This window comes from Triticum aestivum, chromosome 3A (genome assembly GCF_018294505.1).
Source record: "Triticum aestivum cultivar Chinese Spring chromosome 3A, IWGSC CS RefSeq v2.1, whole genome shotgun sequence".
In the NCBI taxonomy this organism is placed as follows: Eukaryota; Viridiplantae; Streptophyta; class Magnoliopsida; order Poales; family Poaceae; genus Triticum; species Triticum aestivum.
The window spans coordinates 229,230,887-229,246,796 of NC_057800.1; the positions used below are offsets into that span (position 1 = coordinate 229,230,887).

General features: G+C 53.5%; 1 protein-coding gene across 6 annotated transcripts; it reads left to right on the top strand.

Moving 5' to 3' along the window:
- The first annotated feature begins 10,495 nt into the window (after positions 1-10,495).
- Positions 10,496-13,760, top strand: LOC123061070 (uncharacterized). Of its 6 annotated transcripts, XM_044483984.1 has the most exons (7): positions 10,496-10,792; positions 10,879-11,118; positions 11,646-11,720; positions 11,830-11,909; positions 12,016-12,170; positions 13,019-13,260; positions 13,355-13,751. In XM_044483984.1, the coding sequence occupies exons 1-5, from the start codon at positions 10,764-10,766 to the stop codon at positions 12,018-12,020; spliced, it is 429 nt and encodes a 142-aa protein (XP_044339919.1). In that variant the 5' UTR covers positions 10,496-10,763; the 3' UTR covers positions 12,021-12,170; positions 13,019-13,260; positions 13,355-13,751. The 6 variants fall into 6 exon arrangements, 4 of the variants coding, with proteins under 4 accessions (XP_044339919.1, XP_044339918.1, XP_044339916.1 ...); XM_044483983.1 differs by having other exon boundaries at positions 12,016-13,260; positions 13,355-13,760; XR_006428471.1 differs by having other exon boundaries at positions 10,501-10,792; positions 10,885-11,118; positions 11,646-11,909; positions 13,355-13,707.
- The last annotated feature ends 2,150 nt before the right edge of the window (positions 13,761-15,910 follow it).

The following is a 15,910-nucleotide window of genomic DNA, read 5'->3' on the forward strand; positions in this document are numbered from 1 at the left end:
ACTACTTACCTTTGTTCTCCTTGAGCTGCCTCTTGGCAAGGCCGAGCTCTTTCTTGGACCCTTCGAGGTCCTACTTCAGTGCGGCGACCTCCATAGTCAGTGCAGCAGAGGCCAGCAGCGAAGCCTGCATATGCATATAGACATACTTATGTTAGACTCCTGCGATATTGTTTGATGCTCTATTCGGCTTTTCTTTGTGAACACCGAACAGAGCATCAGGGGCTACTGTCTATGCGGTAATATTTTTCCTATATTTCAAATACTTACCACAAAGCCTGTTAGAAGGCTGGCACAGGCTTCAGTCAGTCCGCTCTTGGCGGACTGAACCTTCTGGATCACCGCACTCATAATAGCGCGGTGCTCTTCGTCGATGGAAGCACTACGAAGCGCTCCCAGCAGATTGTCTGGTGCCCCTGGATGGGCAGAGGTCACCGGCACAGGCGTCTTGCCCCTTTTAGAAGGAGGCCGCCTGCCCGAGTCTGGAACCACTGGAGGTTCCGGTGCGGTGTTTGGCTGAGGGCCAAACTCGCTTAGAGTCTGGTGCCGGGCCGGGTCGAACTCCCATAAGTTAAAATCCCGTTGTTGACACGGGAGGATCCGGCGGAAGAGCATGACCTGGACTATGTTGACAAGCTTGAACTTCTTTCTTGCCATATTCTAGATACATTTCTGGAGTCCGTCCAGCTCCACTGATGAACCCCAGGACAGGCCCTTCTCTTTCCAGGAGGTGAGCCGCATGGGGATTCCGGATCGAAACTCGGGGGCCGCCGCCCAGTTGGTGTCGTGAAGCAGTTTCTTGACACATATTGTCAAAGCAGAGATCGTGTCCCCCTTAGCAACCCAACCGCGCCATCAATTACGGTGCTTGGGTGATAAGCGAGTTTTACTAGGCTAGTGGGGACGCATAGTTTCGGCCGCCCTTATAAAGGGATAAGGTTTAACCTTTCTCTACCCACACCTTCTTCCTCCTTGCTCATCCGTTCTTGCGCACTCGAGCTCCAACGCCCAAGTCCACATCCTTCACCTCAACCTTCTCTAAACATGTCTGGAGCGGGAGGCAAATGGATGGCTTCCTCCGTTATGGAGGGACACATCAAGAAGCTGCGCGGAGCCGGATACTTAGCCGCGAATATCGCGCATCGGCTGCCCGCTGCGGGGTAGATTGTTCCTACCCCGCAACCTCACGAGAGGGTCGTTTTCCTCCACCACTTCCTCCGCAGACTGGGGTTTCCCCTCCCTGCACTCATCCATGGTCTTACGTTCTACTACGGGCTGGACTTTCATGATCTAGCCCCGAACTTCATCCTCAACATTTTGGCGTTCATCGTCGTGTGTGAGGCTTTCCTCCACATCGGGCCCCACTTCGTCCTATGGTTAAAGACCTTTAATATCAAGCCTAAGGTGGTGGGAGGCCAACAAGCAGAATGCGGCGGAGCCATGGTGGGAAAGATGCCCAATGTTGTATGGCTTGAAGGCTCCTTCGTGGAGACCATAAAGGGGTGGCAATCGGCGTGGTTCTACATCACCGAGCCGCACGACACCAACTGGGCAGCGGCCCCCGAGTTTCAATCTAGAATCCCCACGCGGCTCACCTCCTGGAAAGAGAAGGGCCTGTCCTACGGTTCATCGGTGGAGCTGGACGGACTCTAGAAATGTATCTGGAATATGTTGACAAGCTATGTTGACAAGGTTGAGCTTCTTTCCTACCATATTCTGGATACATTTCTGGAGTCCGTCCAGCTCCACCGATGAACCCCAGGACAGGCCCTTCTCTTTCCAGGAGGTGAGCCGCGTGGGGATTCCAGATCGAAACCCGTATTGATGCTCAAGCTATGTTGACAAGCTTGAGCTTCTTGCGTGCCATATTCCGGATACATTTCTGGAGTCCGTCCAGCTCCACCGATGAACCCCAGGACAGGCCCTTCTCTTTCCAGGAGGTGAGCCGCGTGGGGATTCCGGATCGAAACTTGTATTGATGAGAATCCCGTAATAAGGGGGACACGATCTCTGCTTTGACAAGATGTGTCAAGAAACTGCCTCGCGTTATGTGCGGGGCTGGTTAAAGAAAAACGGTTCGAATAATCACCGAGCCATGGCATGATGTCATGTTGCCAAAATGCGTCAGCAAATTAGATTTGTGGAAATATTATTCTCTCTACGGTGGTATGTGGAACTTATTTTGCAGGGTCAGACACTATCCTTGTATTCAGATTCTTCCGTGGTGTGTTCGGAGGAGGAACCCGCCTTGCAATGCCGAAGACAACTGTGCGCGCCGGACTCATCGTCATTGAAGCCTGGTTTAGGGGCTACTGAGGGATTCCTGGATTAGGGGGTCTCCGGATAGCCGGACTATATCCATTGGCCGGACTGTTGGACTATGAAGATACAAGATTGAAGACTTCGTCTCGTGTCCGGATGGGACTCTACTTGGCGTGGAAGGCAAGCTAGGCAGTACGGATATGGATATCTCCTCCTTTGTAACCGACCTTGTGTAACCCTAACCCCCTCCGGTGTCTATATAAGCCGGAGGGTTTTAGTCCGTAGGACAACATACAATCATACCATAGGCTAGCTTCTAGGGTTTAGCCTCTCCGATCTCGTGGTAGATCAACTCTTGTAATACTCATATCATCAAGAATAAATCAAGCAGGACGTAGGGTTTTACCTCCATCAAGAGGGCCCGAACCTGGGTAAAACATCGTGTCCCCTGCCTCCTATTACCATCCGCCTTAGACGCACAGTACGGGACCCCCTACCTGAGATCCGCCGGTTTTGACACCGACACCAAGGATGCCCCTGAGGCCCCAACAAGGCTCCTTGCCGAAAACACTCGCATGGCCCCGACAAGACTCTTGCCGAGGGCGATCACAAGACCCCGGCAAGACCCTTGCCAGGAATATACGTGGTACCGCGACAAGACCTTGCTGCCCCGTCACCGCCCAGCTCAACGGCCAACCCACCAACCGACACTAGTACCCACGTGGCAGTACGTGGTTGCTAATCCAGCTAGTCAAGCACCTACGTGGTGGCATGCAGATCTTCGTGAAGACCCTACCACCACACCATCTCAGCAGCCTACCAGCTTAGGCGCTACATGCCTTATTGGCCTGGACGAGTGTCGGAGCGAGGTGGAACGGCAATGGACGGGACGGGCCTCGTTGCCATCCCCCAATAAAGAAACAGGACACCTAAGGAGCACATTTAATGCGCATTGTCCCGTAATGGCAGGCGATAAGCTTGTACACTATTTATCTTTCCACCTCCTGTGTGCCACTGTGGCGACCCCTTTTTGACTATAAAAGGAGGCCTGAGGCGTACTGGAGAAGGATTCGGATCTTTTCGACTACGCACACACCGCAGCTAGTTCGGAAGCTCAAGAACACTCAAATATACACCAAAGCGGGACTAGGGTATTACGCATCATTGCGGCCCGAACCTAGGTAAATGATCTTTGTGCTGGCTACTAGGCCCGCTCTTTGCACAACCCCGCGCCCGCCAACCGTAGAAGGGATCCCAGTGATTCCATAGGTGTCGTTTCCACCGACATCTCTGGCGCTCCAGGTAGGGGGTCCCATTTGTGGAAATCTTGTCTAGTTGGCGCAACAGTTTCATCGTGGTTGCCGGCCCAAGGAAGAAGATGGCCGAATGAGCGGCATCATTTGCGGATGCAGTAGACGCTCGTGCGGCGACAAAAAAGCTAAGTCATCCGAAACTTTGAGTAATTCTTTTATGTATAAGGTTGTTTTCCTCGGAGATCCTACACTTGGTATGAAAAACCTGCACGTGACGGGGGCCTTCTACTATTGGCAACGCCCTTGTTCTATTTAGAGTCCGCTCAACAGTTCAAGCGACCGCGTCGAGAATGGTAAGGTGGCCTTCCCACTATTGGCAACGCCCTTGTTCTGTTTCGAGTCCGCTCAACAGTTCAAGCGGTCGTGCTGAGAACGGCAAGGTGGTTTACTTGGCCGCAGGCACACCCGGCTGGTTGCGAGGATCTGTCCTCGAAACACCGTAGCCTAGGTTCGCGTGCCAGCAAGCCTATCAAGTTGAGCGTAGGGTGTACATACAAAGAACGATCGAATAGGAAAATAGCATGCATCGTTTCAGGGTACTGCAGAGTTATATTACATCAATTGTTGCTGTGGTTCTAACTAAAGATAAAAAATGTCTTGGTCATGAACCTGCAGCATCGATGAGAAATGGGGTGCCTAGTCCCGGCGCTGGCCCTCTATCCTCCGAAATCCGTCGACGCGGCTGATGATGGGCTCGATATGCTCTTCGAGCGCCGCTAGGTCCACATCCTCCGGCAAGCTCTCCAGCGTGGCGTGGAAGTCGAGGTTGGGATTCTAGTACGCCACCTTGGTTAGGACCTTGGTCAGGACACCCCAGCAAAGCTTCTGGGCCTCATTGGCCAGGGAGGTCGCTCTGTTGGAGCGGAATTGCTCCAGAGCTCCAAGAACGCCCTTGAAGAACAGAGTTAGTTTGGCATTAGGACTCACGTTCGGCTCCGGGGCGTACCTCACATTCGGCATCCCCATGGTAGCCAGCTGCATGGTGATCCTGCCCATGATGTCGGTGAGGCAGCTGATCCAGAGGTTTTCGCCCTTCACAAAATCCGCGTGGTTGGCGGCGTCATTCCTCCGCAGCTGCCTCTCGGCCTCCAGATCTTTGGTCAGGGTCTCCTCCTGGGCCCCGACCTCAGAAAGCGTCCCCTCGAGGCCCTCCAGCTTCAGCTTCAGATCCCTGATGGAGTCGTTGGCCTCAGAGAGCAGCTCGACCTTGCCGAGGACTATGGCATGCGTGTCAGCCAAAGCACCTTTGGTCGCATCCCTCTCCTCCGTCAGCTCCAGGACCTGCTTCTTCAGCCCATCCCGCTCCACCTCCAGCTCATTCACCTTGCCGGCCTGGACCTGGGCCTGAGCATTGAGTGCCTCCTCATGCTTCTACTCCAGCTACAAGGTCCGCTGCACGACAAGCTTCTCGACCTCCTCATCCTTGCCGCAGAGTGTCGCGACGAGCTTCTCCTCACGAGTAGCAAGGTCCTCCTCCTGGGAGTTCAGCACGGCCTGATGCTAGTGCCGAGTGGCCTCGTCCTTGTCGGCCTGTGACTTCGCCGTCTCCTGGGCCTTCTCGACGTCGGCCTGCTTCAGGACAAGCTCCTGCTTGCGCTCGGCCAGCAGATCTTGGGCGGACTTCAATTCCTCATAGGCCTGGCGGAACCAAGCCTGCGTCTCGGTGGCGCGCTCCTCGAGATCCGCCTCCGCCTTGTCCACCGCCGCCATCCTGGACTTGTCCTTGTCTAGGCGGGCACGGTCAAGCGCCTGGAGCTTCTGGAAGTTGACGCTCATGGCCTGGAGGAGCCGCCCTTCCTGGGAACCGCCACCACCGGTGCTCGGTTCATCAACAACCTCAAGCCCGGCGGCGGCGAGCACCTCGTCATCAAACACCCCCCCCCCCCGATGGGCGCCGTGGTGCTCGCCGTCCCTGTGAGGTGGACGAATAGGTCGTCGCTCACCTTCAGGTACTTGCCTGAGCCAGAGGCAGCGGAGACGGAAGGTTGGTCGTCAACCATCCCCTCCTCGGAAGCGGCCTTGCCGGCCTCCCCGGCAGGCCCCTTGCCGGCCTCCCCGACAGCGGCCCTGCCGGTCTCCCTGGCAGGCCCCTTGGCGGCATCCTTAGCAGCACCCTTGGCGGCCTCCTCAGCGGCGATCTTGGTGGCCTCAGCGTCCCTGGCGACCTCCTGAATGACGGTGTCAATGTCCTCCCGGTCCATCGGGGAAGAGTCTGGATACCGAGGAGGGGAATGAGGCGAAGCCAAGACCAAGGTTTGAAAAGAAAATGCAAGTATAGGGACAAAGGGCAATTTACTCACCCACGTCGGGCTGGGAATAAATGGCCCCCTCCTCACCGATATTTGGTGTCGGGACGGAGCCACCGGTGCTCGGGTTCACCTCGTCCTCCGTGCGCATGGGCTCGGTGCTTGGCACCCTTGCCGGGGACGCCCCTTGGGGCGGCGTGGTTGATAGGGGTGGCATGTTGGGGCTGGGCCTCGGTGGCTCCTCCTGCTGCCGTCCTCCTCCTGCAACCACGACAAGGTCAGCACCAAGGGATCATACCCCAACACACATTGATGGGGAGCGAGCGGTGAACACACGCTGGGGGCTGCGCCGGGGGCTGCTATCCGGGCTGCTCTCCACAACCATCGGTGTACTCGAGGTGCCTGCCGGGGGCTGGCCGCCCGTCGAGGCCCTGGCCCTCTTCGCCATCCTCTGTGCCAGCGTCTCCATATCCCTGCAAGAGTAAAAACAAGTCAAGGAAACCAACGCGGTCTGAAGGAACGGAGATGATGAAAGGCAAGATGCTTACTCATCCTCCACCTCCTCTTCCGCTGCCTTCCTCTTCCTCCTTGGGCTGTGAGACCCAAGATCGAAGACGACCTCTGTGTCGACTTCTGCAAGAGGAGGGGAAGGGGATGGAGTCCGGCGACACTTGGATGAAGAAGAGGTGGTCGCTTTCTTCTTCCCCACCGCGGCCTTCACCATCTTCCTCGCTGTCGCGGCCCTCGTCAGGCGCACGGACTCCCCCTGGGCCTCTTGCCGCTGTCCGCTCCTGCTGGGCCAGACCGGCTCACCAGAGCTGGCGCGCCACATGACACATTTTCTCCCTGTTGCAGGAGGGTCGTCAGCCCCGGCCTCTTCCTCGATTGACTCCTTGACCACATCTTCGATGAGAGGGGCCCCGGTGCTGGCGCTGCTGGCCTCCCCAGCAGGCTCTGCCCATCCGGCAAGCTCCTCCTCCTCCGCGGCCACCTCGGCCTCATTCTCCACGTGGCCGACGCTGCCAGCTTCCCTGGCAAGCGCCGCCTCCGCCGCCCTGGCGGCGATGTAGTCTAGCTCCTCCTTGGTGGTGTCCTTGATAAGCAATGGCCCAACGCGGACATACGTCTCCGACAGGTTGTTGAAGAACTCCTGGACCCTCTCCTCCTCCGGCTCGGCCCAACTTGGGTCAAGGCCGTGCGCGTTGAAGTCCGGCATCATGGCGTTGATGTCCGTTTGGCGAGAGTTGTTGCTCAGTGGGACCACTCCCGCCGGCAACCCGAATAGAGGCCCCTTGACGACCTTGCCCGCCTTCACGGCCTTGCCGACTCTCTCAGCCCTACCATCGTCACCCACATCGAGCTAGAAAAGCTGCTGACAAAAATGAGCGTGCCCCATCACCGTGAAGTTGTGCTTCAAGCCAGGGCGAAGCCTCATGACATCTGCCGCGTTCCTGAAGAGCCAGGCCGGCCTCCCATTGTTATGTAGTGGGACGATGCGGCGGCGGATGAAGTCGGCCCCAATCATCTCAAGGGTGAGCCCGGCCATAGTGAGGCGATGGATCCTAGTGGTAGAAATCCCGAGCTTCTTGTCATCGGTGTCAGCGTCGCTCCAGTCCTTGCGGTGGACTGGCAGGCTCTGACGAACTTGGCAGAACTCCTGCGGGTCCTCCTCCTCGATCCATAGCCACCGGCCCCGCCACTCCTCCCACCTCTCCTTCTAGGCACCCTCTAGATAGGTGCCTTTCTCCTGGGTCCGTGGGATCCAAGTGACGCAGCCGGAGATGGCACCCCCCGCCTAGATACGGGGAAAGAAATAGTGGCGAAAAAGCGCCGTGCTGGGAAGCATTCCGGCAAAGCCCTCACAGAGGTGGGCGAAGAGGTCCATAACATACCACGACATTCGGCGTGAAATCAAGAAGATGGAAGCCGAAGGTGTGCATGACATCGTTGAAAAAGTCAGAGAAAGGGGGACAAAGCCCGCATCAGAAGTAGTCAACGAAGAAAGGATACTGATTCAGGCTGGCCTTGGCAAAATCGGCGGGGATGATGTGCGTAGCCGGATGCCCCGTCGTCTTCACTCCCCATAGAGGCTTGAAGTTGTCCCTGAGGTGGACTGCATCAACCGTCGAGGGAAAGAAGGCAAGATGTGTCTGAAGTGCCGCCGACTCGCTCTCCGGCATCTCCTTCTCCTTGGCGTCCTTGGCCACCCCCTTGCCCTTACTGGTTTTGGGTGCCATGGCGGCCGGGAAAGAGGTGAAGAATCTGGAGTAGTGGGAGATTGGGGGCAATGGAGGCGTGGCAGCGGCGGATGGAGGCGGGAGTTTCGGCCTTTTCGCTTGAGGAAGAAGAAGGGGGACAGTGGTTCCGAAATTGGAGAGGCGCAGAGGGTAAATAAGCAGCGCGCCCGCAGTTTCCCCTTTTTCTTATGGGGAAGGCGCGGGCCGCCTCTTTACCATTCACTATGATGTGACGCGTGAGGGAAGCAACCGCTCCACGCATGACCCCCACGTCACACATGACGCCCGCGTCGCGCATTCGACGCGAATCGTGGGGAAGTGCGACAGGCGAGAAAGTTACAGCAGTAAAACTCGGCCACGCATGCCCGCGCACCGTTTTGGGCCTAGCCCAACAACGTGTCACGCTTATGTATGGCCCAGGCCCAGGGGCTCTTGTTGGTGCACAAAAGTAGGGGCTCTCTTTTGTACCCCTTTACTTGTGCGTGGGTAGTTAGAGCCGCGCCTGCGGCCATACCTAGCGGGGAAGAGGAAGAAAAAGCACAAGACAACCAGAACAACGCGAAGACCAGAGACACAAAGAGCAAGAGAGCGAGGTGGACTCCCCCGGCAAGACCCTTGCCGGGGCGGCCTCCGTAGCCCCGGTAAGAGCCTTGCTGGGGAAACTTGCCCAATGCCAGCAGAGCGCGCCACCCTTGAGCCCAAGGATTCCAACACCATCAACCACATTGAAACCAAGGCTCGGGAGGCACCTCCATGGTGACATACAAATCTTTGTGAAGACAAAGAGCCCACAAGACTAGACGATGACCAGAAGACAAGACAATCGCAAGCCCCCCTTGCCGAGGATGCCCCCAAGGCCCCGACAAGGCTCCTTGACGAAAACACTCGCATGGACCTGGCAAGACTCTTGCCGAGGGCGATCACAAGACCCTGGCAAGACCCTTGCCGGGAATATACGCGGGACCGCGACAAGACCTTGTCGCCCCGTCATCGCCCCAGCTCAACGGCCAACCAACCAACTGAGGCTAGTACCCACGTGGTAGTACGTGGATGCTAATCCAGCTAGTCAAGCACCTACATTGTGGCATGTAGATCTTCGTGAAGACCCTACCACCACGCCATCTCAGCAGCCTGCCAGCTTACATGGCGCTGCATGCCTCGTTGGCCTGGACGCGTGTCGGAGCAAGGCGGAACGGCGATGGACGGGACGGGCCTCGTTGCCATCCCCCAATAAAGAAACAGGACACCTAAGGAGCGCATTTAATGCGCCTTGTCCCGTAATGGTAGGCGATAAGCTTGTACACTATTTACCTTTCAACCTCCTGTGTGCCACAGTGGGGACCCCTTTTTGACTATAAAAGGAGGCCCGAGGCGTAGTGGAGAAGGATTCAGATCTTTTGGACTATGCACGCACCGCAGCTAGTTCGGAAGCTCAAGAACACTCAAATATACACCAAAGCAGGACTAGGGTATTACGCATCCTTGCGGCCCGAACCTGGGTAAACTATCTTTGTGCTGGCTACTAGACCCGCTCTTTGAACAACCCCGCGTCCGTCAACCGTAGAAGGGATCCCAGTAATTCCATAGATGTCGTTTCCACCGACATCCGGATATTCAAAACGAGCCATCACCGTCTAGTGGGCTAATCCTGCATGCGGTGCATGCCTCGGGCCATGAGTTTTCGTGGGATCTCTCGCCAGGTAACTCTAAACAGCCAGCCCCGCTCACGATCGATCGCACAACGACAGCACCTTCGCCTTCGTCATCGCCTCCATTGCACGCAGCCGACTCCCCTTCGACCTCCGCCGCTCCAATCTGCTCGCCGGGTTGTGTCATCCCGCCGGTGATCCCAACTCCCATGGGCTCCACCAGCGCCGGGTCATCGCGCTCCTACGCGATGGTCGTCGCGTCCAGGCCGCGGCCAATGGTGGGCGTGCCTTCGCTGCCGCAGCACACCTCGTTCACTGCTGGGCAGGCATCGGGGCCTCTCGTTCATGGATCCTTCATGGGGTTGGACCCCACGTCTTCTCGGTCACCTGCTGGCGGGTTCAGGACAGCCAACACCTCTGCTCTTCCTCAACAACAGCGAGGGCCGGCTCTCGCGTATGCGTACGGTGGGGTGCAGTACCCGATGCAAGGCCAAGGAATGCATTATGGAACGCAGTACATGCGTGCTCCCATGTACATGGCTCCGACTACGGGAGTGGCACCTCCCGCTCAGTTCCAGGCTGGGGTGCTCCGGTTCAGCAAAAACAAGCAGTTTTCATGGTAGGCCATCAGGGAGCTGCTCAAAAACGTAAGAAGAAGAAGAAATAACAGCCTCAATGGGGACGTGGAGTAATTGAGCATGAGCTTAGATGAGCTCTTTATCTAGGTCGTCGGTTAGACCTCGAAGATCTGTGCCACGGTTATATAGGTGCGCAGGTGGTCAGTCAGAAAATCAAGTACTGTAGCAAAATACCTACGCAGCACGCTTGGGTGGTGGGCCATCACTGCCGGGCATAGTGGACGGCCGTCGGTCTCTTCCGTGGTGAGCCGTGAATCAGAATCCGTCTCCCCGTCTGATCCGTGGACCAGGAAATTCGATTTCCGTGTAGTGGTGACAGGAACGAATTGAAGGCAGGACCGAGTCTTCTCGGCTACGGCGTCGGTCATTTGGAAGCTGGAGACTCCGGGACAGGGGCAACTAGCGCCGCCGGCAAGCCGCCATGGATTTTCTGATGCAGCCAATCAGCAGGTACGTGGATCTTAGCTTTTTCCGGCGATGCTGCCTCCATTTTTAGCCCTCTCACTAGCTGATCCAGAGGATGGATTTGTTGTAAGATTCAGATCCAGTCTGCTTGAGGAGGTAGGGGATAGCTTGGTGCCGGCTCCTGTGGCTGTCAATCTGGAAGTGGCACCGAAGGCGGAGCGGGAGGCGGCGCAGCAGCTGACGGTGGATAGCGGTGAAGCACAAATCTTGTTGGCGGAGGAGGTGGCGGCGAACAGAAGGGAGGGCTCGCCGCCAACGTCGGAGCTGTCGACGGGGAAGATGAATCCCCAAGCACCAGGGTGGAACAAAAGGTTGGTGAAGTAGTAACTTTGCCTTACATCAGATATTCTGTGACTTCGAAATGAAAGTAGAAATGACTGGATAAATCATGCAGTTAGAGCAAGTGTTGATTCAGCATTAATAAATTTCCTGATGTATGTGCCTGTGTTTGCACGCTGATTTGTTCTATGTATTCACAAAATTCAGGCATCTATAGTCTCTGAAAGTACAAATGCGGGCTGATTACTCTCTGTAGTGAAAAGATTTCTGATTTATTTTCTGGTGGTTGTGGACTGTTTGCTCCATGCATTTAGAGATACTATATGAGCTCCTGTCTTTTCAGGCTGGTCTGCAGTAAGGAAATTACTAAATTATGTACTGGTGTTTGCAGTATGCTTGGTGTCTGCATTTTGAAAATTCATAGTATATGAGCCTGTGTTGGTAGACTGATTTCTCACTGCGATTAGAAAAACAAATTCATGCTATATGTGCTCTGTTTTGTACATTGATTGCTTTATGCAGTTAGAAATTTCATGATTTGTGTTGCGTGTGTTTGCAGGCTAAGAGTTGGTGCTGCTGCCCCCATCAGAACACCATGCCCACCTCGTGCGAGTGCGTTTGAGAAGGCAGTCAGGTGTTTCGCGAAGAACCCATCTGAAAATGTGATCACACCGATTCTTAACGGTACTTTCGACTCTGTGGCCGAGGTGTATGACTTCTACAACTTGTTTTCGTGGGAGAAGGTTTTGGCATCCGGTATGGCAAGAGATGGCTAAATGTCAAGAGGACAGAGTGCATGCAGGAGATAGTTTGTGGGTGCTCGGTTAGTTATTAATTTTGCTGTTGCTATTTTGTGTTCAGTAATTCAGTTATGTTTGGGTGTACTTGCAGTGTTGGTAATTGCTTAAAGTGTGTGAACATTTATGCAGGGTAAAGCTGGGGTCGACAACACAAGGTCTTGAGTGCCCTGCTCTGGTTAGACTTTTACGAGCAGAGGATAACAGGTGGTACATTGTACCACATAGAGACAATCAGAAATCTCGACGGGGGAAATGAACCCTCAAGCGCCAGGATGGTCTAAGAGGTTCGTTCTGATTTTGCACGGAACAAATCTCGCGTTGGTGTGTGTGGTCTTGCTTGTGTTGCTTGTTTATTTATTAGTTTGGGATACTTAGTAAACAATGTTTATCATACGGATGCAATTACCAATATGATAAATTGTGCAATCAATCCATTTGGCATGACAAAGGTGATGTTGAGATATGTATGGGCTATTGGTTGGTAGAAATTCAAAAATAGTAATGTTCTTACTAGTTTTTGCGCCATGTTAGTAAAGCGTGACGGATGTGCAAGCATTCAGAAGTTTGACAATAACATATATGATACTGTCGGCTGTGAAATAATGCTGCATGATATGAATCATTTTAGTACAGTTCTTACTGCTTTTGCGACATTTTAGGAAAATCTAATCGAATGTGCAAGTAGTTCAGAATTTTGATAATAACGTGGATGATAGTGTGCACTTACCTCCCATCTGTGAAAATAAAGTTACATAGTATGATTCATACTCTGGGTGATTTCTGGTTTACGGAACAATTGTCTGAACTCTTTTTGGAAGAGTTATAGTTTCAGGCTCATGATAGGAGCTGGCGGCACCCAGCAGGGCCTTTTGTCTGTCTTGCCTGAGTGCTTTCAATAAAGAAGTGATGGGTTTTCCTGAGAACCCCTCAGGCAATGTCATTGTCCTGAAACCGGGTATAAGTTGACGGGGTATTTCTCGCCATATGTTGTGGATGTGGAGGAGCGAACATTGTTTGTCATTGATCCTTGCAAGACATCTGGCTAGGACGATGACATGCACATTAAGCATGAGGCCAATGCCAAACTGGTGCTTGATAGTCTACGCGAATGTATTCATGCAAAACATTGCAGGTTGGCACATGCCGGTAATGGGGTGGAGCATAGCATACAACTACGGCATGCATGAGAGCTGTGAGATTTAAGTGCTTATGGCCCATGATGCTTTTATCCCTTGCCGATATTTTGTGGACGGCGATTGGACACTTGCCGTGCACCATATTCTATGGCAGTGAGGATAGTTGGGTGGATCCGTGTATGTCTTTCACTACATCCGTGAGTACAATGGTTTGTACCTGGAAAGTCAGATAACAAGGGTGAGCTGCAGCACTGCAGAGAGGATAGCTCTATTCTGAACGATCAAATTGGCCCTGAAGTTGTTTTCTGACAATTGTTGGTTGTATGCTGCAGCACTGCCTTGCATACCTCTGAAACTTGATTGCATATGAGGTGATTTCGATGAAAGGAAATAAGGGTGAGCTCCAAGCTTCATGATCCAAGTTCTGTTCTACTAGGAGATTGGTGGTCTGCTGGAGTCTAGATGGTATCATTTTGGTTTTTGGTATGCGTTTCTATGGCAATGTATTCAGGACTACTCGAGCACGACATATTAGGTGTATTCTGATGCATTGGGTTAGTTGCTTAGTGCACCTCTTGCTGAGTGCGGATAAAAGCTTATCAGCAAACTTAATCATGTCCAGTTGCATGTACCCCCGCGCTGTGCTCAGGTGAGATAGGCAACGGGCGTTTGCTCTCTTAGGATGGCTATGCCATTTTGGACCTAAAATTTTCAGAACGAGATACATTATGTTGTTGCCGTAGAGAAAACCATGATGCATGGTTCAAAAAATTAGATATGCTAGTTCCGCTGTTGTAAATCCAGGTGATAACGCTGTCGCCGCAATCTGGGTAGGGACTGAGAGGCAGGATGTCGCCGGCCGACCCCGACCCCGCCGGAGGCATGGGCTGCGGTGGAGACCAGCAGGGAAGATGAGGAGAAAGTCATGCCATGAAGCAACTTGCGGCTCTTGGGTTTGAATCAGGACAGAGTGCTAGGTGCCGCCGGCGGCGATTTTCCTTTCAACCAATCTTGCGGTGGGAGGGGAGGTGGGGGCAGTAAATTTGCAGCTGCAAACGGACGGTGTTAGGCTAGGCTGCAATCGAGCCGTGGCCCATATCGTAAGTGGGCATCTGTGCGGGTGGATTTTTAACGGCAACTGTTTCACTTACGAGCCGACATCGGTGGGCCAGCGTGCAGACTTTATGAAAAGTACGGATCGCTATACATAGTTATATACCACGGGAGGTTCGAATCTAGATGTGAATAGGTGACCGAGATAAAGAGCACATTTGAGCTCGGGCTCAGATAGGCACTTCCGCCTCAATGGTCCCTACTTGGAGGTAACTTGCAACAAGGCTTTTAATACCCAACATAATACATGGCTACTCAGCAACAGCGTCCGAATCAGTATGTACCACAGCAACAAATGCAGGCGCAACAGTTTGGGCACGTTCAGCAGACTAGACCGCAGATGCAGAAGCTATCGCAACAGCCACATGGACAAGTACAAGAAACTGGGATCACTGTACCTCCACGATGACTCTTATGCCTATTGTAGAGGGGGCCCCTCCCACGACCAAGGCTAAAAGCCAGAAAAGGGGCTCGTTGTTGGAAGTGTGCGTTGACACACATGCAGCTGAGGATTGTCCGGTTCAGCATTATTTTTATATTTGTGAAAAAAAATGCACATCCAACGCTGCGTTGTCCCGTTCTTAAGCTCCCTAAGCCTCATGCTTTTGTTTCGGGAGTGGATGCCGAAGAGACTTATTTTGCTCAGTTACCTGATTGTGTTATGAAAGATCACCTGACACCGGCTCAGACTCCTATCGCTTGTGTTCGAGTTGCCAGTGTGATGGTGCCTGCGGACATTATTGAGAACCAGATTGCGAGGAGATGCCCGGTTCTGACTCAGTGGAAGTGGGAGGCCATACAACATGGAGAGGATGTCTATCTTGTTAGATTCCCCAATTTTGAGGATTTGAACAGAGTTGACGATATTAAGATGAATGTGCCTTCAGTTAATGCCAGATCATCATTTCTGCATGGAAATCTCAGGAGATCCCACATAAGTTGGAACTCAAGCAAGTTTGGCTTCATGTTGACGGTGTCCCTCACACGGTTCGACACATTTGGGGCCTCTGGGCAGTTGGCACTTTAATAGGCAAGACCTTGGACATTGATCTCATCAGCCTGAGACGTCGTGGGATAGTCCGTATACTGGTAGCCATGACTAACACTCATATTTTGTCTAAGGAGAAAGATGATGTTGAACATTTCATTTACATAGATGTGGTGGTTAAACTCAAGGGCTATGCTTTCACGTACAGAAGGGAACCAGCAAACTTCATATCAGATCCGGATTTTGTCCCGTTTATTTGGAGGTGAAAGGGTGATGATGCGGATGATCATAACAATGAAAAGGAGAGGGATAATGGCATGGATACCACTGAGCATGCTACTCTCTCCTCCAACTTGCAGTCATCTAGATAGGCTACTACTAAAGATGTTCAAATGACTCAAGTGCAACAGCATGGGCTAGCGAGCGTTGATTCTCCGAGTGCATAGAGGGCCGACCCTGTGGTCTTGGCGATGACTCCTTTTAATTCCTCTCCGCAGACCCCAAGAGGTACTGTGATGTCTCACGCTTGTGGTGATGAGTAGGCAGGCAGCCTCACATGCTCGGGTGTACAGGCTCACGTTGGTGCACTTCATGGAAATACATGCATGGATGGTGTACTGCGTGGAAATATATGCATCGATGGATCGACATTGTGTCAGCTTGCTCCTTCGGCTGCGGAGACCGTGCATGGGAGATCAGCTAATGCCCTTTTGGCCTTTAGGCCGAGGCAGCCGGTGCGACCCTGGTCGGTCACGCGGCAACTGCGTCGGCCACCAGGCCGACCGTG

Bases quoted from the DNA above. Each gene is read 5' to 3' on its own strand.
- LOC123061070 (XM_044483981.1), top strand. From the start codon at position 10,764: ATGGATTTTCTGATGCAGCCAATCAGCAG. The intron at 10,793-10,878 runs GTACGTGGATCT...ATTTGTTGTAAG, and splicing joins CTGATGCAGCCAATCAGCAG to ATTCAGATCCAGTCTGCTTG. The intron at 11,119-11,645 runs GTTGGTGAAGTA...GTGTGTTTGCAG, and splicing joins GCACCAGGGTGGAACAAAAG to GCTAAGAGTTGGTGCTGCTG.